Consider the following 26,893-nt stretch of genomic DNA (forward strand, 5'->3'; position numbering starts at 1 on the left):
ATCACTAGTATGTGTCCTTTCATGCAAAGGACAGGAGGGACCTAAGGAGGTCAGAGAATTGACTGGAAATCTACTGGGAGCTCGTGGCCTTTTGCATTCTATTCTAGTCCAGATGCAATTTCTCTTCCTGGGTCACCTATTTTGGGTAAAAAGAGTGTTTCTTTTCTATCTAGTGTACTAAGCAGAAATCAGTAGACAGTATAGTGCTGAGTTTTTGAGTTTTTTTTCTTGGATAAAATTGTTAGCTATTTTACTAACCAAAAGCCGTTTCTTTAATTCATTAACAATGCTTGTATTTCTGTGACATTGATATATTATCAGTTTCCCGTTAAAAAAAACTGTTATCAAAATTTAAGGTCCAATTTTACATTAGAAAAAAATGCACTTTCTCAAATAAAAGGTGAACGATTCAGCTGTTTCCTTTCCAACATGATCCTTTTCTAGTTATTTAAAAAATATTCTCTCACATGAAAATTATCTTCTCAATAATTATGGCACAGTATCCTACTTGAAAAAAATTTTTTTAATGTGTCATTCTTAACTACCTCTTACCTGAAAGTTTTCTTTAGATTTTCCATAAATTAATTTACCTCATAAATGCCAAATGTACAGAAGACAAAAATGCAATGAAGACTATTTCATGACTTCAAGCACAGACTATCAGGAATGGTAAAATCATGTGATACCAAATAAACAACAGGATTTCTTAAAAAAGTCAACACAACACTGCCACCCAACCAATTCTCCCTGCGGCCAGCCTCGCATTCCAGAACGGACAGAAGATCGGGTCTGCGGGAGGAGAGTAGCTGAGCTGCACACTCCGCAGTGAAACGAAACCACAGAATGACATGAGTGACACAAGACCGTCCACATTCTTGAATGGGGCAAAAAAATGAGTTTTCAAAGGTGGTGGTTTAATTTTGAGCATCCCTTTTATTTCCACTTGAAAAAACCCTGCAAGCTTTTCCTCTGCTTTCCAGCAGTTCAATGACAGCAAAACCTTACATTCTGACAGTGCTGAAGTTCTTCTAGAGGGACAAGGAGGGATGCAACTTCATGCACTGTTTTTAATCTGCAGAAAGAAAAGGAGGAAAAAGAGAGAGAGAGAGAAAGGTGGAGAGAAGGAGAGAGAGGAGAAACAAAAACTAATTTTCCAGGCAGGGAAATACGTATAAAACCTTTTATGTCAAAGTCAGGATTTCACAACAGAACACACTAATGCGAAATCCAGTAGCACCTGTAAAAGTTAAGCAATGCTGTCATCACTTAAATGCTTTTCAAAAGTATCTGGAAAAGACTGAAGGAAAAAAAGATAAAGTACATTCTCCAGAGAACAACAAATATATTTCAAAATAAAAACTGTATTTTTCTTTTTCCTTTTTTTTTTTTCAGGTTTTTGTACAAGAATTCATAATTATCAGAGAATAACTTATACACAATGGGATCGATCTCTGCTCTCCTTGTCTGTGTCACTTAAAGTCCACATGTTCAGGCTACAGTCCCCAGCATCATTTTCTGATAAATATATTACCACAGTTGGATCTAAATATAGATACATTATATAATACTTGTCTCTGGGAAAAATCAGATTTTAATAGGCAAACTTTTATTTATATAATACAGAAATGGAGAAAACTATAGTAGACACACAACCTAATTATGACTTGTAGATGATGATTTCTAGATACTCTCCTACTATAAATGAATATTTAAAATAGTCTTAAGATTTTATTTATATGTGCACTTGTGTCCACCCTTATCCCATATACTGTACACGTCTAATGACACTCTGGGAATTTAAAGGTGCAGCCCTCAAATTGTTAAATCACTAAAAAAAGAAAAAAATTAGGCCCTATTGGACGAGGAAAAAACTCACAAAATTTCCAATTTTAAATTTCTTAATCAGTAGGAAAATATTAAAAATAATTTTCTGCATATACATACGGGTATATGTATATATTGAATTACACACGTCTCACCTATCAATACAATTCAAGTGGAGACATATTGGTGAGTTACTTTCCCATTAAATGACAACTATGTCAAAATTTAAAAATATCTTATTACATCATTAAAATAATTCACTTACCATTTCAACAGCTTACACTGTTTTTTTTTTTTTTTAATTTTTAACTCTTCGTAACTAAATTCCCTGATCCCTAGTGTTAAATCCCCTATTTAAATTAAAATCTGGTGCTCTTTGTTACTCAGCAGATACTCAGAAACTGATGGATAAAATCACATCTACTTCAAAATTCCATCAATCAAATAAATTTTATTACCTGATTTATCAGAGAAATATCTCAGCTCTGAGCTTGTGTACCTAAATTACCCTCCCTATAATAAATAGGTGAGGAAAAGATCCTAAAATAGATGGAGGTAACTTACATGATGTCATAGCACATAGAATACACAATGAGTAAGTGTCTGACAGAAACTTTTCAGAGACACCTGAAAACTCACTTTAGAAACTAACTTTAGAAACAAACCATTTATTTTTCACTCTAATATAAATTAAGATGTATGTATTTACATACATACACATACATATATAAAACAAAATTGTCTAGTGTTGAGTTGCTGTTTGTGAGTGAAAAAATGGTTACAAACTGATTCATTAGCTTAATTTTGTACTTAACAATTCCATCGTTTTGGGGTACAAACAAAGTCAGTGCATTTGCAGACTCCACAGAGTCAGATGCTCAAGCATACACTTTAAAAAAGAACCCTCCTCAACATCACAGGCATTGTACAGCGAGAATATATGGACTCTGATGCAATCCCTAACTCCATAAGCAGACTAGACAGCACTTGGCTTACTTTTAAAATAGCTTCTTAAAAGAAATATATAAAGAAATGCATGTTTGCTAAAAGTCTTTTAAAATTACATCAAAACAACATTAAAACTTGTTCATTGAGAAGAGCCTATTGAATTGAATTCCTGTTTGAAACACCTAGTTAACAGTTCAGAATATTGCCTTGTGAGGTTTGACTAGAGATGTGGTTGATGTGAAGACCCAGACAGAGTACACGGCTCCAATCCCAATAGTCCTCTGATCGGCTGTTTGATGGAAATGGATCCCCTTTAAAATTGCTATATACCTTAAAATGATCTATAATAAACAGTTCCCCAATAGCCATTATTAGTTGTAAATTGAAATGCATTGATCATTCAGAAAAGATTTCTTGCAAAATATATAAATAAATGTAACTGCATATTCTGTAAATATACTTAACATTGCTAGGCCAGACCGTCGATGACGGGCTGCTGTATTTCAGTACTGTGTGTCAAATTTATTAGAAATTTAAAAAGAAAAATTTCTGAGGGACTCAGCTGCCTTCGTTAGTTGGCTTTAAAATGTGTAATAAAGTGGGAGACAATATCTTCTCATAAATACACGGAATCGATATGGAAAAGTAAACTATACAGCAGACAAGATTCAAGAACACCAGAGTGTACCAGAGTGGTCACCGAGTGAAATATCTTCCAGTATAAAAAAAGGGAAGAACTCTATACACCCAGTTCTAGTAAGTATGTTTCAATTAAAGATGCAGCTCTCTCTCACTCCTGGCAAGAATTAATTGGTAATGGCGCTGCTTCTCAGCAGTGCAAAAATATCCTGAGAAATTATTCAGATTACAACAGAAGACAGGGCTTTCATCACTAAGTTTTTGCACAAAACACAGCTTTAGATATCATAAATAAATTAATTTAAAAAGCAGATAACCTTCACTGTGTTGAACACAAAAAGGGGATGTGACCCAGACATTGTTAATTCTCCCATTGGCTAATATCAGAAAAAAAAGATTGCATTAAGTGTCTATTTATAACTTTCTAGTTAACTATGGCCAATAATATACATGGAGGTAATTTGTAGTTCAAGTTTTTCATCTCTTTTTTCCCCAACTAGCTACGAGCTGAATTCTAAAATTTACACTGAAATATACAATTCCAATTTTCAAAAGATCATCCTCCTGGAGGAGGAGTGATATTCAAATTTTATGTGCAATCTTGATGCAGAGCCCAAACAGTCCTATGAAGAGAGACAGTGTATTTTTTAATCAATTGGCACTGAAATTTAACTTTCCTTAGCTGCATTCTAGTAGCTTGGCCAAGTTATCTCGTAATTCCGTTAGTTCAAATATTTTTCCATCAAGAATTTCTAAGAGTGTCTTCAGGTTATTGCGAAAAGCTTCTTGTTCATTTTGACTTTTCTCCAGACGTTGCTCTAAGTCAGACAGCTGTCCCTCCAGGTCTTTGTTCCGAATCTCTACTTCCTTTAGAAACAAAAGTGTGATATATATACACACGTCAGTTCACGACTTAGGAAACGATACAACTTTCATTATTACTAATATTGTGGTAGTTAATGCAGTTTGACACACAGGAAGATGAGCTTCTGAATCTCAAGTTAACACACTTTACGGAGATTTTTAGAATTCTGCCCTCTGAGAAATCCATGTGGTTTTCGAGACAGGCATGTTCATGAATCCATCTATCCAACCCAACAGAAACTTCCTGAATGCTTACTTCCTGCCAGGCAAACACTCTGGGCATTTCAAATACCGAAGAGGATTAAAGATCCATTTTGTGGATTAGCTACATCTCAATTCAATTTCGGCCCACCTCTTTTTCCCTAATGCACAACCAACTGGTAGCAATCTCAGCTGAAAGCAGGCAGAGAAAAAGAGAGTACTTTTTCCTCCTTACGGGCAATTCTGGAGAAAGACCCGTGAGAAGACAACAGCTCTCTAACACGAGGTATCAGGATCCTCTGAATATGTTAATTACTATTCTTTGTTTTGCCTCACCGTCCAAATGAGTGCTTGTGGCCGGAGAAGTAGCTCAGTGGCTAAAAACTGAGTCAAGATCTACAGTCTCAGTCAAGATCTACAATAAGCGTACATATAAGAGAATTATACAGCTGACAGTTCCAACATACTGCAAATCATGGAAAGAAAAGAAAAAAAAATGACAAAAGGCAAGTAAAAGTTCATGACAAAAATAATTATTTTTTTAAAAAAACAATCAAGTCTAATATACTTAATTAGAAGTTATTACTGTTCTAAAAATGTTTCTAAACATGACAAATATAATAATAAGTAATTCTAAAAAAATGAAATGGTCTAGTGACCTAGAGTTTTAATTTCGGTTAAAAATTCAAACTGAGAAAAAGAGCAGAAACTTTAAACACTTTATGACACTTTAAACAAGGTATTCAGATAAGCAATTAGTTGAAAGTTATATATCCTTTCTGGAAAGCTCATTTTTACCTCTGAGAGGAATTAAATGATTGACACAAATTACATTCACACATGTCAATTATATGGGACAATGACAATATTTTGGTGTAATACAATATGAATCAGCCTCAGAAAATATTATGTTTCAAATGTTAATACATGGTTTAAATGTAAATCTCGTAAAAAATTCTATCGAGTCTAATGGATGGCAGAACACTTTTTTTTTTTAATTTTTGAAAGACAATCTGGTAAATGTTAAATGAGAAAAAACCCCAAATATGAAGCACACAGTGCAAACGGGCAAACACTGGTATTCATGGGGACAAACACTGTAAATTACTGTACAAATAGGAAAGAGCTGCCGTTGTTAGGATTATGGGTACTTTTTTCCAAAATTTATTTTTCTTACAACACCTGTAAAAATTGTAAACTTCTGAGAAAAATAATTAGGAAATTGGCTTGAATACATCTAAGAAAGTAACCCTGACCTAGGATTCTGAACATAAGGAAATGTTCACTCGCTTTGACAGAAATAACTAAGAGTAAGGCTTCAGCAAGAATGCCACGGAGGAGCCACAAGAACCTGGGAAAATACTAGAAAGGAATACAGCAGCTCTAATGAGTAATAAATGAGGAATTTAAGAAATCCCAATCTAATATTAAAGCATTTAGTGTTGGATGTTTCCCAGGTATGTTTCTAATCTCTTCCCTCTGAATAATCCACAAAGTGAAGATAAGTAAACGGAGAGCGGGATCTGAAACCAATAAAATGCTTATAAATTCAGAAGCCATATTCATGGAGGCTCCAAGCTAGGCGGGAGAAGACAGCCCCTGGGGTCAAATGAAAAAATTCCACTCATGACTGCACGGCATGCTCTCTTGCCTGCTTCAACAATAAGCTTAAGAGTCGCATGTTGCCAACTACGAAAATAGACCAAATGTCATTCACTAGAAAACACCCATTTCACCAGGCACCATCCAGTATGCCCTCTGAAGCCTTCCTTCAAATGAAAGGCTTCCTTGTTCTCCTTGCCAATCAGTGAGACATGCAAACATTTTCAATGGAAGCATGCAAAACACCAAATTTCCTCAGCCATTAAAATCGCATTGTTCTCTCTAGACAGAGTGTCATACTCTCAGCCACTCCTCTGATTGGAGGAATTTTAGGAGTCAGATAACAAAAGGGATCCAATACAGTGCTGACGCTGCTGGTCTATTCTGAGGCAGAGAATATAATCTTAGATAGAGCAAGACTGGCCAAGCCAGTGCACACGGGCCAACACAAGGCAACAGGAGCCCTGGCAGGTGGGAACTTCCTAGTAGTCGGCCTTATGTCCGCATTTTCCAAGCCTCTCCTTCTCCCTCCGAACGCATTCTTCTGCTTCTAACCACGTGTGTGCTACCAGTTTCCTCTTCTCCTTCACTGACATGTAAGCATGTGCCAGGGGCATCCAGAGACCTGGTTCAGTCCTGATAAAGCAATGGAGGCCAGAAGCTAACTCCCTTTCGAGTGCTTTAAAGGGCAATAATTGCAAGTATAAAATCTTAGTGGGTAGAAGGTCATGCTCTGTGTTTGTTAGATATGGAGCCTCAACACTAGAGTGATTAAAAAAAATTTACACATTGCCATCATCAATGGGACCAGATCAGGCTCATTTAAGTTTAAATCGTGCATTTTTAATCTAAATAAAAGTTACAGAAAAATTATCTTTGACATCTGATTCACATGTTAAGCCATTACAAGCAAGATATAGTGCCCTATTAGATCATCAACCTTCATATGTAACAGGACATAGAAATCATCAAAAGTATTAGTAATTCAAGAGAAAAATGGGCCAAAGACACACACGCAAATTTTGAAGAAGAAACATTCAACAATTATTTACCAAGCATCTTCTATGTACTAGCAATAGAGATAGAGCAGAAAATAAACAAAGATGGTTCTTGTTTTAATGCAGCATGCATTCTAGAATCAGGATGCCAGCAACAAAAAAGTAAACACTTCTGGGACGCTGAGGTAATGGTGACTCTGTATGCTGAGATCTCTCAACCATCCTCCCAAACTATATAAATCAATGATAAGAATAACACCACACAAATTCCATGACTTCAAATAACTAGAAGATATAAAACAAATCAAACTTCAATTTCCAGCAAAGACATTTCCCAAGCTCTCTCTCTGACCCTTTGCAGAGGGCAAGGCAGGGTTGTGGGGCAAGTAGAGCAGAAGCAAGAGGAAAACCAAAGGCTTAAGACCGAACTCTAATAACCCTAAGACAGACCGCTGGAAGTGTCAAAATTCTGGAAAAATAAATAAAGTCCTGGTAGACCAGAGCGGACTACAAGGAAGGGACTTACTAGTGTACGCGAGACAGGAGGCAATCTTGGAAAGGCAACACTTCTGAGGAGAAATGGGCAGAAAGAAGAAAAAGAAAGGAGCCTTCCGGAATACTACGGTAAAGGGGGAAGAAGCAACACGGGGAAACTTACAATCTTCTAAGACAAGAGAAAACTCAAACACTGAAGGACACATAGCCCCTTCCCCACTATCTCTCAAAAAGAGGGTGATTTTGAACTGAGAATCTGTAAGCCACTCAATCCACAAAATACAAAGGTGTGAGCTATCTTCATCTACATAAACTATCATAAGATGAAAACAGAAAATGAAACTGTAGAGACTTTAGTGATTGAAAATAAAAGACCCCTCCCCCCCCCAAAAACAGCTATGAAGCACAAGAAAACAGAAGCCTCCACTCTGAATTAAATATTGTCAAATAGGGCACCTGGCTGGCTCAGTCAGAAGACAGTGTGATGCTTGCTCTCAGGGTCATAAGTTTGAGCCCCACATTGGATGTACAGAGTACTAAAAAAAATAGGTAAATGAACTTTAAATATTGTCGAACAAGCATTCAAAATAGAGCCTGAGACAGATATCAAACACTAAAAACAGAAATGAGACAAAACACTAAAAAACCAGGAGTGATTAAGCCCTGATAGAAATAGAAGAAAAAGGCAAAATTATATCAGAAATAGAGACTGAATTATACAATAAAAAATAAATTTAAATAAAATTATGCTTTACTCAATTATTATTTTTAAATATTCAAGGGAACGCAAGTGAAATAAAGTAGGGGAAATGATCAGAGAGAAAGGGGTTGAAATAGAAGGGAAGACCATCTAACTACATATCACTGGAGCTCCTTACGAAGAAAACACTCCAATAGGACAAACCTAATATTTAAAACTTTTATACTAGAAAACTTCCTGGAAATAAAGGAAGACCTAAATCTACACATTAAAAGGGCCCACCAAGTACCTGAGAAAAGTGACCCTCAATGAAATCAATTCTGAGAAATATCTTAGTAAAACTCTTAGATTTTGAAAATAAAGGAAAAATCCTCAGGGTGCACACACAGGAGCCCCAAACTTCCAAGCCCGGTGAACTAGACTGGAATAGATTTCTCAAAAGCAATATAAGGGGCGCCTGGGTGGCTCAGTTGGTTAAGTGTCCGACTCTTTATCTCGGCTCAGGTCATGATCTTGGGGTCCTGGGGCCAAGTCCCGCATTGGGCTCCGTGCTTAGCGGGGAATCTGCTTCTCTCCCTGTCCCTCTCTCTCTGCCCCTTCTCCTGTTCATGCTCTCTCTCTAAAATAAATAAATCTTAAAGAAAGGCAACATAAAAAAAAGGTAATAATGGAGTGGCATTTTCAAGAAATTCAAAGAAAGTAAATTACGAACCAAGGATTTTATCTGTCACCTAAGTACTAAGGCTTTTAAAAAACAATTTAAACCCACGAGCTCTTCTGGAACCATCTACTAGAGGATAAGCTTCATCCAACCAACAGATTACTGTGGCAACTTCAGAGAAAGGACTGACGGTGACCATGTCCATGTACTATAGGTAATACATATCAAAGACTAAAACAAAGGTGAACAATGGTTAAAAAATAATATAAAAATGCTACTCTTTTCTTTTCAAAAATATTTTTTTTATTTATCTGAGAGGGAGAGAATGAGAGTGAGAGCAAGAGCAGGGGGAGGAGCAGAGGGGGAAAGAGTCTCAAGCAGACTCCACGAGCTGAGCGCAGAGCCCTACGCGGAGCTGGATCCCATGACCCTGAGGTCACGACGTGAGCCAAAACCAAGAGTCAGATGCTTAACTGAGCCAGCCTGGAGCACCCCCAAAATGTTACTTATTCTGACAAGGTAGAAATAATGCAACTAAAAAATAGGAGGAAAAAAAGGAAAAGAGAAAAGCAGAATAAGCTTCTAATTATTGAATATGTAATAGGTCAAAGTCAACTATCATTAAAACTATCATTAAAAACTAACAAACCGGGGCGCCTGGGTGGTGCAGTCAGTTAAGCACCTGACTCTTGGTTTCGGTTCAGGTCGTGATCTCAAGGCATGAGATCGAGCCCTGCGTCAGGTTCCAGGCTCAGCGTGCCGTCTGCTTGGGATTCTCTCTCCCTCTCCCTCTGTCCCTCCCGCTCATGCTCTCTCTCTAAAATAAATAATATTTAAAAAAATAAATAAAAATGAATAAACCAGATAGTGAAAGTTTAAATATGAACACAGTTAAGTAGGAGTATTTTTTTTTTTTAAAGATTTTATTTATTTATTTGACAGAGAGAGACAGTGAGAGACGGAACACAAGCAGGGGGAGTGGGAGAGGGAGAAGCAGGCTTCCCGCCGAGCAGGGAGCCCGATGTGGGACTCGATCCCAGGACCCTGGGACCATGATTTGAGCCGAAGGCAGACGCTTAACGACTGAGCCACCCAGGCGCCCCAAGTAGGAGTATTTTAAAAAGGTGTAAGTCTAAAAGTAACCACTAAAACAAAGTTAAGACCATCTTAAATATCAAAAGATATAAAAAAGGGCAAAGAACATATCATACAGAGAAAGAAAAAATCCAATTAACGTAATACACAGGAATTATTACATAAAATAATGACAAGTTGAACTAAAACAAAAATCGTATCAATAAGTATGAATGAGTTACCTAGTAAAAGAAAAAAAAATTCAGTTTGGCTCACAAAGCACTAAGTATACACAACATACAAGAAGCATTCACAAAAACTGATTTTACATTTGGTCACAAAAAAGTAGTATTAAGTTACATTAAGTATAAATATCACCAAAAATATTCTGTGATCACAATGCAGTAAGACTAGGAATTGAAAACAAAATCATAAAATAGAAAGGTCCTTCCACTGAGCAATTCATTTAGGAAGGCCAAAAATAACAGGATAGGCGCAAGATAATGAGAGGTTGCAATACTGGTAGAAAAAGTGCCAAAGGAAGGCACTTTAATGCTAAAAGCCACAATGCACAATGAAGATATAACCATTAAATTTAGGTACCAACCACCTTATAAAGTAGAAATTACAGGTGTTGTAAAGAGGCATAGATAAAAACATACTGATGAGAGACTTCGCTCTGCCACTCTCAATACAGGACACATCAGGTGGAACAAAGGAAAGGTAACAAAACAGAAAACAAAAATTATAAAGTCAACAAGGAACATTACAAAAATCGGTCATATATGAGATCACACAAAAAAGTGCAGTCAATTATATAAAGCAGAAATTATACAAACCCTTGCGATTACAAGACAGTAAAACTAGAACTTAAGAACTAAACCCCAAAAATAAAAAGGTGCTTCCACCAGGAAATTAAAGCACCTTCTGTTATCTTTTATAATTTTTTTGTACTTATTTATTTGAGAGAGAGAGAGAACGAGTAGAAGGGAGGGGCAGAGGGAGAGGGAGAAGCAGACTCCCCGCTGAGCCGAGAGCCCAATGTGGGGCTCCATCCTAGGACCCTGGGATCATGACCTGAGCTACCCAGGTGCCCCTCAAGTGCCTTCTTTTAAACATCTCGTGGGTGCAAGGGAAATAAGACCAAAATTACAGAATTTCAGGAAATAATGATAACGAACATACTAAATATGAGAATCTATGAAATACACCTAAAGCAATCATCATAGGACAATCTATAACTTTAAACACATATACATAAAAGTGAAAGAATGAAAATAAAGGAATTAAATTCTCTTCTTAAAATGCTAGAGAAAGAATAAGTAAACCAAAACAAAGTACGAGGCAGGAATAATAAAGATAAAAGGAGAAATTCATAAGGTAGAGGATAAAAAAAAACCAGTGGCACTGATGAGACATACCACTGCTTAACTTTACTTAATCAAGAAGGACAATGGACAATTATATAAAATAAGAAATAAGAGTTCTCGCTGACTCTGTGAAACCTAGATGGAAAGCTTAAACAGCCCAGCGTCTGCAGAAGAAATAGAGAATAATCCAGGAACTACTCCATAAAAATGCACCAGGCCCCAATGGTGTCAACATTTAGAGATGAGGTAGTTTCAATATGACATCCATTATTCCAGAGCATAAAAAATGAAGACAGTGCATGAAGTATGACTGAAGTATTACTGTGTGTAAAGTCTAACCCCGATACCCAAATCTTATACGTATAGCTCCCCTCAAAAGAAATACAGACCAATATCACAAATGAGTACTGTGTAAAAATGATAAATAATAAAGAACAAAAGTCTAACACCACATTAAGAAAATAAGATACCATAGCTAAGTGATCTTTATTCCAGTCATGCAAAGGTGGTTTGGTATTAGAAAATCCATTAATAAAATAAACCATATTAAATAGATCTAGAGAGGAAATTATGATTATTTTCATAGATACTAAAAAAAAAAAAAAAAAAGCCGTTAACAAAATCCCATACTCATCCCTGGTAAAAACATTCTAATAGGCACGAAGGACACTCTCATAACATGATAAAATATATTTCAGTGTTACAGCCAACATTTTACTTAAAATGGAAAAATACTAGAGGCATTTTCACTAAGATGAGGGATGAGATAAGCCCATCATCTCTAGTATTGTTTAATACTGTAGTGGTGTTGGGGCGCCTGGGTGGCTCAGTTGGTTAAGCGACTGCCTGCGGCTCAGGTCATGATCCTGGAGTCCCGGGATCGAGTCCCGCATCGGGCTCCCTGCTCGGCAGGGAGCCCGCTTCCCCCTCTGACCCTCCCCCCTCTCATGTGCTCTCTGTCTTTCTCATTCTGTCTCAAATAAATAAATAAAATCTTAAAAAAAAAAAATACTGTAGTGGTGTTTTTAACAGGTGTAATTGGACAAGAAAAATCAAGAGGCTTGAGAATTGGAGGGATGGGGGAATAAAAGTAAAATTATCTGTTTGCAGATTATGTGTTACCATACCTAAAAAATCTTACAGAATCAATGGAGTAAGTGACAAAACTAGCTCAAATAATAAAATAATTTAGTCAGGTAGCAGGACATAAAAATAGCATACAGAATTCAACAGCTTTCGGGGCACCTGGGTGGTTCAGTCATTAAGCCTTCGGCTCAGGTCGTGATCCCAGGGTCCTGGGATCGAGCCCCGCATTGAGCCCCACATCGGGCTCCCTGCTCCGCGGGAAGCCTGCTTCTCCCTCTCCCACTCCCCCTGCTTGTGTTCCTGCTCTCACTATCTCTGTCAAATAAATAAATAAAATCTTAAAAAAAAAAAGAAAAGAATTCAACAGCTTTCAAATATACAAACAATAATCAATTAAAAGATACAATGGTAGAGAAAACCATTTGAAATAGAAAAAAAAGAAAGATAAAATATTTATAAACAAGAAATATGCAAAACTACATGTTGAAAACCTTAACACTCCTGTGAAAAACACAAAAGTAGATGTGAACAAATGGGAAGACATCCCTTATTCCTGGATAGGATCGAAACTTCAGTAAGATATTGTTTCTCCTGAAGTCATATTATAAAGTTTAAGCAATCCCAGTAAAATTTTTTTATGGAGCTTTATTTTCAGTTGACACAAAAATTGGTACTGAATACTGAATCGCATATGATAAAATAAGTATGTAAGACTATTGAGAGAAACAATGAAAAAGAAACTCTGAGGGGCACCTGGCCCGAGCAGATATTAAAGCCTCTACTATCAGCGCAGGGTGGTACTGATGCATTAAGAGAGTGACTAGTGGGCTGGAATAGGAAGCCCAGAGTAGGTCAGAATGTGTAGAGAAATCAAGTATCTCCAATCTCTGGAAAAAAGATGAAATTTTAAATAAGTGGTAATGAGATAACTGGACAGGCATTTGGAAGGATACAACTGGATCCATATCTCATACCACACACAAAAGAATAAACCCAAAATACTCAGAGATCCAAATGTAAAAAATGAAACCGTGTAAGTACTAGAGGGAAATACAGATGAATCCCTGTATCAGATGATACAAGGATCGGAAAAGAGCTATCTGACTATACGATCCACAAGCCAGAACCAAGAAAAGAAAAGAGTAATAAATCTGACTAGTACATAAAACACCATCTCAGGCAAAGTAAAAAAACAACAACAACAACAACAAAAAAAACTGGGAGAAAATATTTTTAACATGTAATCAGATATAAAAAGAACTCCTGTAATATATAAAGAACTCCTGAAAAAGAACCAAAAATCCTATAGGAAAAGGGCAAAAGACATGAACACCCAATCCGCCCATGTACAAAAAGATACTGACATGACCTCTAAGCTTATGAAAGATGTTCATGTCACTAATAACATGAGATATGCAAATTAAAATATCATTTCTCACCTATCACACAATTAAAACGTATGACAACACGTTTTGTTGGCAAGGCCATGGAGAAAGAGGCACTCATGGTAGTGGTTATGAGTGGGAACCAGCACAATCCATTACAAAGGGGAATTTGACAATGTTTAACCCAACTACGTATGTGTTTATTTTCTTATTTAGAAATCTTCCTTCTAAGAATCTATCTCGGGGGTGATAGAGTCTCCATTGTATTACACTGCAATGGGAGGTATGAGTAAGAATTCAGTTTTATATATACATGGCTATTGAAATAGACATAATGTGGTATTTATATCCTTCCAGCTCTGTTTATTAAGATGGCATAGAAACAATGCTATCTCCCTAGCTCAGGAGGAAGAGTATGAGACTCTGCATCTTGCGGTCATCAGTTCGAGCCCCACGGTGGGTGCAGAGATTACTAAAAACAAAACAAACAAACAAAAAATCTATTCTGAAGATACACCTCCAACAATAACAAAATACCTATGCGCAATATTACTCATTGTAGTATTGTTGCAGAACACTGGAGACAGCCTAAATACCCACATAAAGGAGTGGCTGAATAAACTATCACTCCACAAATGAAGGAGTTTACAGCTATCATAAGCATGAACATGATCTCAGTGAACTGACAAGAGTGACTTCCAGAATATATTTTACGTGAAAGAAACAAAGTGTAGAAGAGTAATCTAGAGTACGTTACCTTTTAAAAAGGAGGGGAGAAGGTAAACAAATAGATCTGTTCATTTGTGTGAAAAGAAATACAGAAAAGATAAACTAGCAACTAATGAGATTGGTTACCCACAGGTGGCGGATGGGAATGGGGTGGGAAGGATGGGGCAGAAGCTAGGGTAGTGGGGACTGGAGGGTATGTCTCTAAAGACATCTTTCCAAATAGTTCTGACTTTTGGAACCATGCTAATGTTTCGTATACTCAGTAAATGCATGCATATATAAAATGTAGAAGAATGGATAAGAAAATACTAAAATGGAATATAATATGATACAAATGAACATATAAGTATGGCTTTTTTTTTAAGATTTTATTTATTTATTTGACAGAGAGAACACAAGCAGGGGGAGCGGCAGGCAGAGGGAGAGGGAGAAGCAGGCTTCCCGCTGAGCAGGGAGCCTGACACCGGGTTCAATCCCAGGACCCTGGGATCATGACCTGAGCTGAAGGCAGACACTTAATTGACTGAGCCACCCAGGTGCCCCGAACAAAGTATGTTTCAAATGAATAACCTAACCAATTGCAGAGGAGGGGAAGAACTAACCCAACAAACTTTTGAACATAGGCTGAGGACAAAAAAAATTATAGTGATCTCTAGTTGGTAAGGTTTTGTTTGCATTTTTTTGTGGTGGTATGAATTAGTAATTCAAAAACTATTTTCTGTGCTAAGATTGAGAAAGTAAATAAATATACTGTAGATAATAAGAATCGGGTTTCTTAGTATTGGGTAAAGGAATTACAAATATGAGTATGGGAAAGGCTATAATAAACTCCATTGTATTACACTGTAATGGGAGGTATGAGTAAGAATTCAGTTTTATATATACATGGCTATTGAAATAGACATAATGTGGTATTTACGTCCTTCCAGCTCTGTTTATTAAGATGGCATAGAAACAATGCTATCTCAATAGCAAAAACCCTACCTGGTACTCAGATCCTGGCTTCTAAATATCAATCTTTGCCTAAAGAAATTTCTCCGTGGAGGGACGCCTGGGTGGCTCAGTCAGTTAAGTGTCTGCCTTCAGCTCAGGTCATGACCCCAGGGTCCTGGGCTCAAGCCCAGCATCAGGCTCCCTGCTCAGTGGGGAGCCTGCTTCTCCCTCTGCCTGCTGACCCCCCTGCTTGTGCTCTCGCTCACTCTCTAATAAATAAAATCTTAAAAAAAAAAGAAATAAATTTCTCCTTGGAGAAATAGCTAATTCCAAGGTTGAGGACTGAAAAAATACAAGATGAGCCTTGAATATGTAGTTGTCCTAAAACATGAAGACATTCTTTAAAAGAATGAAAGGGTCACATCAAAAAGGAATCAGAAGCTGGACTGAATGGGTTCCCACTGGCCAAATCTGGGACAATTCAAACATCAAAATAAATACATATGACAACTAAACGCAACCCATGAGCACGGAATAAATCTTGGACCAGAAAAACAAGTTTTAAACTTTGTTATAAAGAATATTATTAAGACAATTATGGGAATTTGAATAAGGTCTGTATATAGATAATTTCTTGATTTTGATGGTTATGTAAAATAATGCCTTACTCTTAGAAAATACACACCGAAGCGTTTAGAGGTAAAGAGATACAGTATCTTGCAACTTATTCTCAAAGATTTCAGGAAAAAATAACACACACACACACGGAGAGAGAGAGACAGTTCCAGAATGGTCAAACAAATACAGCAAAAAATGGCAACATTTGGGAAATGTGAGTGAAAGGTATATAAAAAGTCATTGTGTTATTCTTGCAACTTTTCTGTAAGTCTGAAATTATTTCAAAGTAAAGTTGAAAAATAAGACCACTTCAGATAGTGACTAATTGCTACTAGGAAAATAAAACAAGCTAATATTACAAAGAGTAGGGGCGCCTGGGTGGCTCAGTCGGCTAAGCAGCTGCCTTTGGCTCAGGTCACGATCCCAGGGTCCTGGGATCGAGCCCCACATCGGGCTCCCTGCTCAGCGGGAAGCCTGCTTCTCCCTCTCCCTCTGCCTGCCACTCTGCCTACTTGTGCTGTCTATCTCTCTGTCAAATAAATAAAATCTTTAAAAAAAAAAAACAAAAAAACACAAAGAGTACCTGGGGTGGGGTGGGGGAGACCTTGCGGAGTTGTGCGTAAACTGAGAAGTTGGAGAAATTAACACGTAAGCCAAGACCTAAGTTGCAAGTAGGAGCCAGCCCATCAGAAGGTCTGAAAGCTTCCCTATCATGTTCCTAGTAGGTTGCTTTGATCAGCATTTTTGATATATGGTGAAAGAAGAGGTAAGAATAGGAGCCAGCTTTAAAATTCAATTATCGCTCAATTAATGATGAAATACATTTAAGAAGTTTGATTTGAAAAATCACCTCTTGGTTTCTCTGGGATGTGTACGTAACTTGGAAAACATCTGAAGGAACCGTCAGGAATGTCTTGGCAGCATGGCCGCCTGAAGCCAGGGGCAGTCATACAGAAAGAACAGAGACTTTGGAATCCAAACAAATTGAGGCCTCACTGCTTTCTAGTTCAATGCCTCGTCAACTTGTGAACACCTCTGAACCGCTGCCTTCTCTTCGAAAACAGGGATGAGTTCAAGCAAAGGTATGCAAGGGCTCGGCAAATGCCCGAATCACAGCAAGGACTTAGAAAATAGCAGCCCAAACCAAAGGAACAAAAGACAAAAGCTCCACTGAATTTCCCCCACTTTTTCCAGCCCTGAGGACACACTTCATCTTTAGTTCTACATCAGGCTTTCTCAACCTTAGCACTATTGACAATTTGGTCCAGATAACTGGATGTTTAGCAGCATTCTTGACTTCAACCTACTAGATGTTAATAGTACTGCCTGAGTTGTGAAAATCAAAATTGTCTCGGCACATTGCTACACGTTCTCTGCAGGGCAAATCTGCCCCCTCCCCCCGAGAACCAGTAATTTACACAGATCATTAAAATGTGGGAACAACATTTAATAGGGCTAGCCAAAACAAACCAGACTGCTGCAAGTCAATGACGGGAGAGGGTAATGTGTCATGCCATATAAAGAACCTACTTCCTTTATGAAGGCCCTCTCTACTGTCACAGAATTCTGACTACCTATATAAATGGAGAGTGGACAAATGAACTTATACAAGCCTCAGTTTCCTCAGGTGACTGTCACAAGAAGTAAATGCACAATATAAGTAAAGTGCTTAACACAGTGTCTGGCACATAGTAAGCACTCAATTAACGCAAGACATTCGCATTACAATTGAGGTACTCCTAATTCCCGGGCTTTCAGGTTCCACTTATCACCCCTGACCCAAAATTCCTCCCTCTGTACATACATTTATTTCTACTCCAAACTCTGAAGTGGTCCTAACCTTTCTTTATAGAGGCAGCTAACCACTGGGGTGTAAGAAAAGGGCGGGAGGTGCGGAGACTTTGATAATGAATTCTAAAAATCTTCCCTAACCACCAATACAGGATATATGTATGTAAATTAGAGTCAGGAAACATATTTTTTTATGCAAAAGAAGTGAGAAAAATTCATTAGAGTAAAGAAAGAAAAATGTCACTAACTTAATTTCCATTAGGGCACAACTACTTCTGCAATTCATACTCATTAGTTCAGCGTAAAAAAAAAATGAGCAGAACTCTTCGACTGAATGAAATCCATGTGAGAAATTCTCTTTAAATTCAGGGTATTTTTTATGTTAAAAAACAGACATTTCTAAAATAATTTACTGAAGGCAGTTTATAAATGGCCATCTATGATGATCCCATGCTACCTAGGTGAGGTTATCACTTAATTTTTGAAAAATCAAAGATTAGTCATGAATCACAAGTCCTGGAAAAATGACTGAGAACCTACAAAATGAAGTTTCAGAAAAGAAGTCATTACTATGTGAAAGAATGACTGATGCCTCTCTCTATGCAGAAATGAATCACAATGTTATTATAGCTCACCTGTAGTTTCTGAGTCAGGGTGTCCCTCTGTTCTTGTAGTTCTCTGGCATTATCAATTTCTTGTTTTAATCTTTCTATTTCCTAGAAAAAGCAGAGCAATGTCTTTAGCCACAATATTTAAACTAAATCAAGCAAAGAGAAAGTGTTATTTCTCCCTGAAATTATTGTCCTAGTCCTTGGAAAAGAATAATTTAAAAAACATTCCTTTATGCTGATTTTTAGAAGGGTGAATTCGTCTTTATGGGTAGGTTGTCTAAGCCATGATAATCTTAAGCAACAAGTCTGCTTGGTGGCTTTGGTACAGCACGGCTTGGAAACAACAATCAGAACATTTTAAGGCTGTTTCAAGCTTTGTGGATATAATTCTTTCCTGGGATGTTAAATCTTATGACTGGAAATCAGAAAAAGCAACAGCTTATAAAATTCATTTAACCTCTCGCAGTTTTCTGTTGATTTTAAGAATGCAACTCTCATACAGAAGGCAAGAGGCAGTATCTCAGTCTGCCTGCCTCACTGTAGTTCCTAACAGCAGAGACAAGGATGGAGAAAGTATGAACAAGCTTCATATCAATCAAAAAAAATTTCATCTCCCCCCCCAAAACACCCCACAACCTTACTTTATTCCATAAAGTACCTGTAAATCTGAAAGAGACTCAAATATTTTGTACACATGTTAGCTAGATTACAGATGAGTGAAAAGTAGGAAATACCTCTTCCTTCACTTTCAGCGTCTCTTCTAGTTCTTGTATTGTTTGATTTAATTCTGTCTTATGGGTATGCACTGCATTTGCCTGGCTACTAACACATTCAAGCTCAGTCACCTAAAATGAAATGAGAACACAGGTTAAGCTATATGACTATCTCAAAAGATTTCTTGCTGAAAGTATAATAAGCCCCTCATAGGTAAATCACGACTTTTAAACAACATATGAAAATCAATTTTGAGAAATATTAAGACACTTAAGGTAGAATGAACAGATTCTTTAAGGACACAAATTTAGGACAACAAAAAAAGACTAGGGGAATAATTATTTATATGGCTTAGTCATGGAAGAAGTTAGGAAAGCTTAATTGGTTAATGACAGTTGAGAACCCCTATAATGAGAGGCTTCTTTAAAAATTTCTTATGAAAACATATTCAAAATCAGATCTAGCCATCTGCCTTCCATCTGTAGCTTTCAAATTAAACATGGCTTCTGAAAACTGGCCTTACAGAGTGAGAAATTTTTCAAATACATTTCCAAAATGTAAGAGAATCTGGAAGAAAAGATATGCTTAAAATACAACTTCAATCATTCGATACTAGAATGACTTCACATCAGTAGTGTCTCTGTAGCAAAAGATAATATTCTTTAGTCAATAAGAATGTACTAAGGGCCCAAAGAGCTACAGAACTTTTAATGAGCACTTGGTATTTTCTGAGAGAAGAAAGAAAGGCACTGCCCCTAAAAGTTAAACCATCCAACGACATTGTTGGATCCAACAGTCAAAATAGGCAGAAGACAACATAAAAACATACACACGCACCTCATCACAGCAATTTACACACGTTAGCATCTCATACATTTTGGCTGACTAGAATGCAATAAATTCTAGACTATTAAGGAAACAGCAAATCCTTCTCCTTCACATTTTCCAAATATCCACTTATCCTCCATAAATGTTACTCTACGTTTCTTAACATTTTCTTCCTTTCTATTCATGTACTAATAGCCTTGTGCAGACCCTATCATCCAAGCCTAGACAACAGCAATGGCCCACCAGAGGACATAACTATAATCTTTGTCTGTTTTTACCTCTCCTATAAACTAACATTCATCTATCATTGTATAATTCCTCCATTCAAAGCCTTTCAATGGCTCATTTTTTACAGTATCAAATCTAAACCTGCAGGTCTTGCATACACCAGTCCTAAACTACTTAACCATCCTCATCACCCAAGACACTCACAGTATGTGATAGGTGGTTTTTCCAACTAAAAATAGGCGAGTCTCTTCACCCTAAAAATAAACCACTCTCACTGAATAAACCATCTTGCTGACTTAACTAGAATGTCCACTCTTACCGCTGAGGCTGTTCAGACCTTAGCAAACCTTCAGCTCTCAGGTCAGCATGTACTTTCACCAGAAAGTCATTCCTATCTACTTGATTCCTCTAGGCTCTCCTGTCCTGTGGTCCACAAAATGAAATGTATTCAAAATCTTGGGAATTATTTCCTTATTATTCAATATATAGGAGGGTTTTTTTTTTTTGGTCCAATTAGATAATGAATTCCTTATAGGGAGTTCCAGTTCTGATAATGATGGAGTACTTTTTACTGGAAAAACTTTCCCACAGATAACAATTGCAAATCATGACCAAAATGTAAAATTCAACTGTTTGAATGCCCAGGTAAGCAACCAAATAGAGCAAAAGCCAGAAAGAAAGCAATCACATTGGGTAAAATACACATATACACATCTTTTTGCTTGAAGGCACTCTGTAGTCTGGCTGCATTGCTTGACTAGAACTTAAGCAGAAACTTGTGGTCTTATTTCCCTGAGGAGCCTGAGGATCTGGGGACCCCTTAAAACAGCTGAAACAGCTAGAAATTGAGGGAACTGTATGAAGAAAGCCCCCAAAGAAACATACAGACTTCCTTCAAATCTTTGGCTAACCCTTCATCTACACATGCACAGGTAAGATCCAAGGAGTCCAGCATGGGGGGGAGGAATGAAAGGAGCCGGAAGGCTGCAAGAGCTGAGCTGTGGTAGGGCTCACCACAGAGAGAACAGTTTGGCGTTTCAGTCCCACCAAATTAGAGGACGTGGGTTATTACTTCAAGCTTTCCACTAAAACACCAGCAGGATTATGCCTTAGAAATAAACATTTCCCAGGACTATGGAATTCACCATAGGGTTAAGGGCAAGATTAAAATAAATGGACTCCAATGAAGCCTAAGTCCACACCTCCACAATTTCAAGGAAATCTGTAAGTAAGTTTAACTGCTTACTCAAACAAAAATCAACATCATTCAGAGTAAGATAAGAGAAACTATGGGCTGTATGTCATCTAATTTCAAATGTCTAACATACAACTGAAAATGACTAGACATGTGAAGAAATAGGAAAACGCAACCTATAGTAAAGACAAAAAGCTGCCCCCTATATCCCTCTGGCTGCAACTTGCAAAGGAAGTTAGGCTACACAGAAAGGATACCTGATGGAAATTCAGATCTACAAGAAGGAAAGAAGAGCATTAAAAATTATAAACATGTGAATAAATAGAAAGATTTCATTTCTTAGATCTTTAAAATTCAATTCACAATTTAAACCAAAATTTCCTTAAGGACAGGGATTATACAGTAAGAGGATATGATAGTTCTTCTGTGAGTATTTATTGGCTCATGAGTGAACTGTCATGGATTAATTTATTTTATTGTGGTAAAGAACACAGAAAAAAATTTTATCATCTCAGCCATTTTTAAGTGTACAATTCAGCAGTGTTAAGTATTCTCACACTGTTGTGAAAAAGGTCTCCAGAACATTTTCATCTTACAAAATGGAAATTCTATAGTCATTAAACAACAACTTCCTTCTTCCTCCTCCTAAGTTAACCTTTACACATACAACAGGATGACATTTACTCAGGTTTCTTACTCTCCCTCCCTGTCTCTATTTCATCTCTATATTACTTCCCACCTCAGCCTGATCTTACTACATTCCTGACTGTGCTCTGGAAGTAAGGCCATTTCCTACTGTCTACGAAGTTCACTTCTTTGGCATCCTTCCCAAAAAAGGAAATTAGCGGCATATACTTCCTGTTGGGTAAATGCAAATGCTGTGAATACAAAAAAAAATTCTTCACAAGTAATTGTTTGGGCTTCTAATATTTTTCATACTGGGATTTCTGATTTTCTTTTCCTGCATGAAATTACAAATACAGGTGTCTCCCACTTTCTGAGAGTTTGAATTATGCCACTTCACTTTTACAAAAGACCTGAATTAGTACGGTAACAGCTTTTTGTGGCAAAACTAAAAATGGTCCTCAGATTTGTCAGCAAAAACAGATACTAATGTAGGTCTTTTGTAAAAACAAAGTGAACTTCTGGAAAGCAGGGGATACTCTTCTCCTTATACCACTTCAGCTTAGGAAAGGTTTCACAGCTTTACTTTTGGATAGTGGGGAAACCTGCATAAGCAACTTTTATAAAGAATTTCTTACCTGTATTTTTTAAGTTGTTCCTTCTTCAAAAAACCAATAAAAATGATAAAAGCATCTATCAACTCAGTGCAACTACATGACAATTCATTTTCTCTATTCATTTTCACAGGAATTCTACAATTTTCAATTTTATACATGAGAATACTGAGCAGAAAGGGATCACTTACCAAAGGTCACACAGCTAATACGTGGCAGAATAGAAAAATATTTTTCTTAACTAAACCCACATTTACTACCATCTATACATATGTTCTGACAAGCAATGACTATCTCCAGATGTCCTTGTGCTGAATCTACATGTATGTTTCTGCAGGTCAGGGAAATCTGTTAGCCATCAATCCCCACGGAGAGCAGGAGCTCTGAGCTTACCCGCTTGTGCAGACGTTCTGCTTCCTCCTGATATGCAGCAAGCTGCTGTTTCCATTGTTTCACATTGGCAGTGGACTCCAACAGGGCCGCAGTGAGTTTGGCATTATTTCCTTTGAGGGTAGCCAGTTCAGCCTCCCAATGTTTGCTGATTGCTGAACTAAAAGAAAAGAAAATTCTATCAATTACACTGAATATTGTCACTTTGGAGGTGCAGCAGTCCTTGGTTCTATTAGTTTTATAGTCCATGAATGTTTCAAAGATAATCCGAAAAGAATAAAAACAAATATTTCAACAAATATTTCACTGAAAAGTTCTGGCTGAAGAAAATCTAGCAAGTGAAGAAACAGAAAAAGTACCAAAGCAGTAGGCTTAATGTAGACCAGTTCTCACCTTCATTAGGACAGATACAGATATCTACAGAAGAGTTTCTACCCATTCTCTTTTGAGGAATAAACATTATACCCTGAAAAATATCTACAAGCAAAACCTAACAACGTACTGTGTATTTTTTAAGGTGGGTATTAGTTGACATATAATACTATATTAGTTTCAGGGGTATAACATAGTGATTTGATAACTATATACATCACGAAATATTCACCATGATAAGTACAGTTACCATGTGTCACTATACAAAGTTATTACCATATTATTTGTTATATTTCTTAATCTGTACTTTTCATCCCTGTTATTTACTTTATAACTAGAAGTTTGCACCTCTTAATCTCCTTAATCACCTATTTTGCCTTATTCCCCTTTTCTCTGGCAACTAGAGAGACCAGTTTGCTCTCTGTACTTTGAGTCTATTTCTGTTTTTCTTTTTTAGATTCCACATGTACTTGAAATCCTCTGGTATTTTGTCTTTCCCTATCTGACCTATTTTACACAGCAAAATACCCTGTAGGCCCATCCATGTTGTTGCAAATGGTAAGATTTCATTCTTTTTTACGGCTGAATAATACTCCATTGTGTGTGTGTGTGTGTGTGCGCACCACATACCACATCTTCTTTATCCATTCATCTATTAATGGACCTTGGGCTGCTTCCCTATCTTGGCTATTGTAAATAATGCTGCAATAAACCTAAGGGTGCATATACCTTTTAGAATTAGTATTTTCATTTTCTTTGGGTAAATGCCCAGAAGTGAAATTAATGGATCATATGATATTTCTATTTTAATTTCTGAGGAACCTCCATACTGTTTTCCACAGTGGCTGCACCAAATGCACTGTATTTTTTAAGTTCATCAAACCTTGAAGTACAATTTCATTCCTTTGTGAAACATGTGAGGATGCTGTAATGTCAATAAGATTTGGGACATGTAACATAGTATTTCTTGTGAAACTGTTATTGATTTATTTCACGTTATTCATAATTTTGAGATGCCCAAAATACAAAAATTTGTCGCAATAAATTTATTTCAGGTATTATGATAGGCTACACCTAGAAATTGGTCCTAATGACTTAATTTCTGATAGAATTCTGTGTTGCATATAAAACAAAAAAAACCTAAAAGCAATAACCTATTTCCTCATTTACTGTTCTACTTAGTAAGTTATCCAAAGTTAATTGCCTCAACCAAGACAATTTTTCTATTACAAAGACAATTCTATTAATTGGGAAGATTTCTCTCTTGATAATTCGTTAACTGTCCCATGAAGAAAGAATTGCCTCATTTGAAAAAAAAGACGTTTTTTTCCTTAAAAAAAAAAAAAAAGATTTATCTGAGAGACAGCGAAAGTGCGCATACATGGTGGGTGGGGGGACAGGAGAGAAAGAACTCAAGCAGACTCTTGGCTGAGCACGGAGCCCTGCATGGGGCTCAAGATGGCAGGACCTTGAGATCATGCCCTGAGCCTAAATCAAGAGTCAGATGCTTAACCGACTGAGCCACCCAGGTGCCCCTTTTCTTACTTATTATTGAACAGTTTCCTCCTTTTAGTGAAATTCTACAAACCTCATCCCATTAATTAGTGATAATGATAGCTTTCTTTAATCTGCATTTTTGTTTTTGGTAGGTTATCTGCATCACAGAGCAAATGCTTTGATGGACTGATTTCTCTTTCTTTTTTTTTTTTAAGAGAGGCAGGGGGGAGGGGCAAAGGGAGAGAGAATCTTAAGCAGGCTCCACGCCCAGCACAGGGCTTATTTTCACAACCCTGATATCATGACTTGAGTAGAAATCAAGAGTTGGACACTTAACTGAATGAGCCACCCAGGTGCCCTGGACTGGTATTTTTAATAGGAATTTTAATATGTATTATATTAATTATATATTATAATTATATAATTTTATAACAATAAAATAATAAACAAATAATAATTTGTTTATTATATAATTAATTATATATTATATATATAATATTATATATATTATTATCAGCAAGATTTCTAAAGCTCACCACTAATAATAAGATAAATCGGCAACATGAACCCACTGATATGATGCATAAGGAAAGACACAAGATAATTTCTGCGGTATTCTTGCCAAAAAGGCATAACCTCATTCTAATCATGAGAAAACAACATAAACCCAAACTGAGGACATTCTACAAAATAACTGGTTGGTACTCTTCCAAAGTGTCAAGAGAAGACAAGACTGAGAAATAGAATGGTGGAGAATAAGAAGAAATAATTAAATGCAAACAGGTTCCTAGGAAAGGGACAATGATGAAAACAAGTCTCCTAAACTGGAGTTAACAGTATTGTATTGATATTAATTTGATAATTATTATGGTTATGTAAGATGTTAACAGTAAGGGAAGCTGGGTGATGGTTTCTCTACATAGTTTTTTAACTTTCCTCTAAGTCTAAAATTAGTTTCAAATAAAGTTTAAAAAATTTTCTAAAGTTTAAAAAAATTTTTTTTTCCTAAAGTTTACTAAGTGAGAACATTTCATCTAAACATGAAAGGACAAAATCAAACAATAAGCTAAGCTATTAATTTAACAAGCCACTTCTATCCTTGAAAAGAAAGTTCTTTGCTATTCTGTCTTTTGTGGAATGATTTTCCAAATTCGGTTTTTCTGAGCAAAGCATGCACCTGTTCTAACTAAAGATTTTTTTAAAACCACCTACCATTTTTTTCCCTATAGAGGAGTTTTATTTAAACAGACCCTTCAATCTGACAACTAAAATCTTATTGAACTAATTTAAACACTTGATATATGCAAATATCAAACTCCTGGGCATCTTTTGTTACATTTGGACATTTGTCCTCAGTTCCAGAAATCACTTTAGACTCATAAAGGTGAAATGGATGTCTTGTTATTCAAAAGAAGGCCCTTTCAACTGCAACTGAGTTTATGTTAATGAGGTGATTTTTAGAACCCCTCTAAAGATGTGGGGGCTGCTTTCCAGGAGAACCAACCTTGATTAAAGGTTAAAACTTTCAGTCCCACCCCCTGGCCTCCAGGGAGGGGAGAGGGGCTGGAAGTTGAATCAGTCACCAATGGCTAGTGAGTTTATCATGTCTGTGTAATGAAGCCTCCATAAAACCCCAAAAGAATGGGTTTCTCAGAGCTTCCATGTTGGTGACCCAGAAAGCATCCATGTGCTAGGTCCACACTCCACAGGAAAAAAGCTCCTGCTTTCAGAATCTTGCCCTGTGTATCATTTCACCTGGCTATTCATTCATATCCTTTATAATAAACCGATTATCTAGTAAGTAAAACCAGTTTCCTGAGTTCTGTGAGCCACTCTAGCAAATTAATCAAACTAGGGAGGGGATTGTGGGAACCTCTAATTTACAGCCAAACAGAAGCACAG

At 36.8% G+C, this 26,893-nt stretch overlaps 1 protein-coding gene across 2 annotated transcripts in view; it reads right to left on the minus strand.

Moving 5' to 3' along the window:
• Positions 1–1,326: 1,326 nt before the first annotated feature.
• Positions 1,327–26,893, minus strand: part of HOMER1 (homer scaffold protein 1) — a 127,013-nt gene continuing 101,446 nt past the window's right edge. For both annotated transcript variants that reach the window (XM_045897235.3, XM_064596287.1), the window contains exons 6-9: positions 23,126–23,282; positions 19,264–19,374; positions 18,554–18,634; positions 1,327–4,278 (exon numbers count right to left, since the gene is read on the minus strand). In XM_045897235.3, coding sequence (XP_045753191.1) covers positions 4,090–4,278; positions 18,554–18,634; positions 19,264–19,374; positions 23,126–23,282 — 538 coding nt within the window. In that variant the 3' untranslated portion in view covers positions 1,327–4,089. The remainder of the gene's footprint in view (positions 4,279–18,553; positions 18,635–19,263; positions 19,375–23,125; positions 23,283–26,893) is intronic.

This window comes from Mirounga angustirostris, unplaced genomic scaffold (assembly GCF_029215605.1).
Source record: "Mirounga angustirostris isolate CCGP_5_RB_7025 unplaced genomic scaffold, mMirAng1.0.hap1 SCAF_7, whole genome shotgun sequence".
Taxonomy (NCBI): domain Eukaryota; kingdom Metazoa; phylum Chordata; class Mammalia; order Carnivora; family Phocidae; genus Mirounga; species Mirounga angustirostris.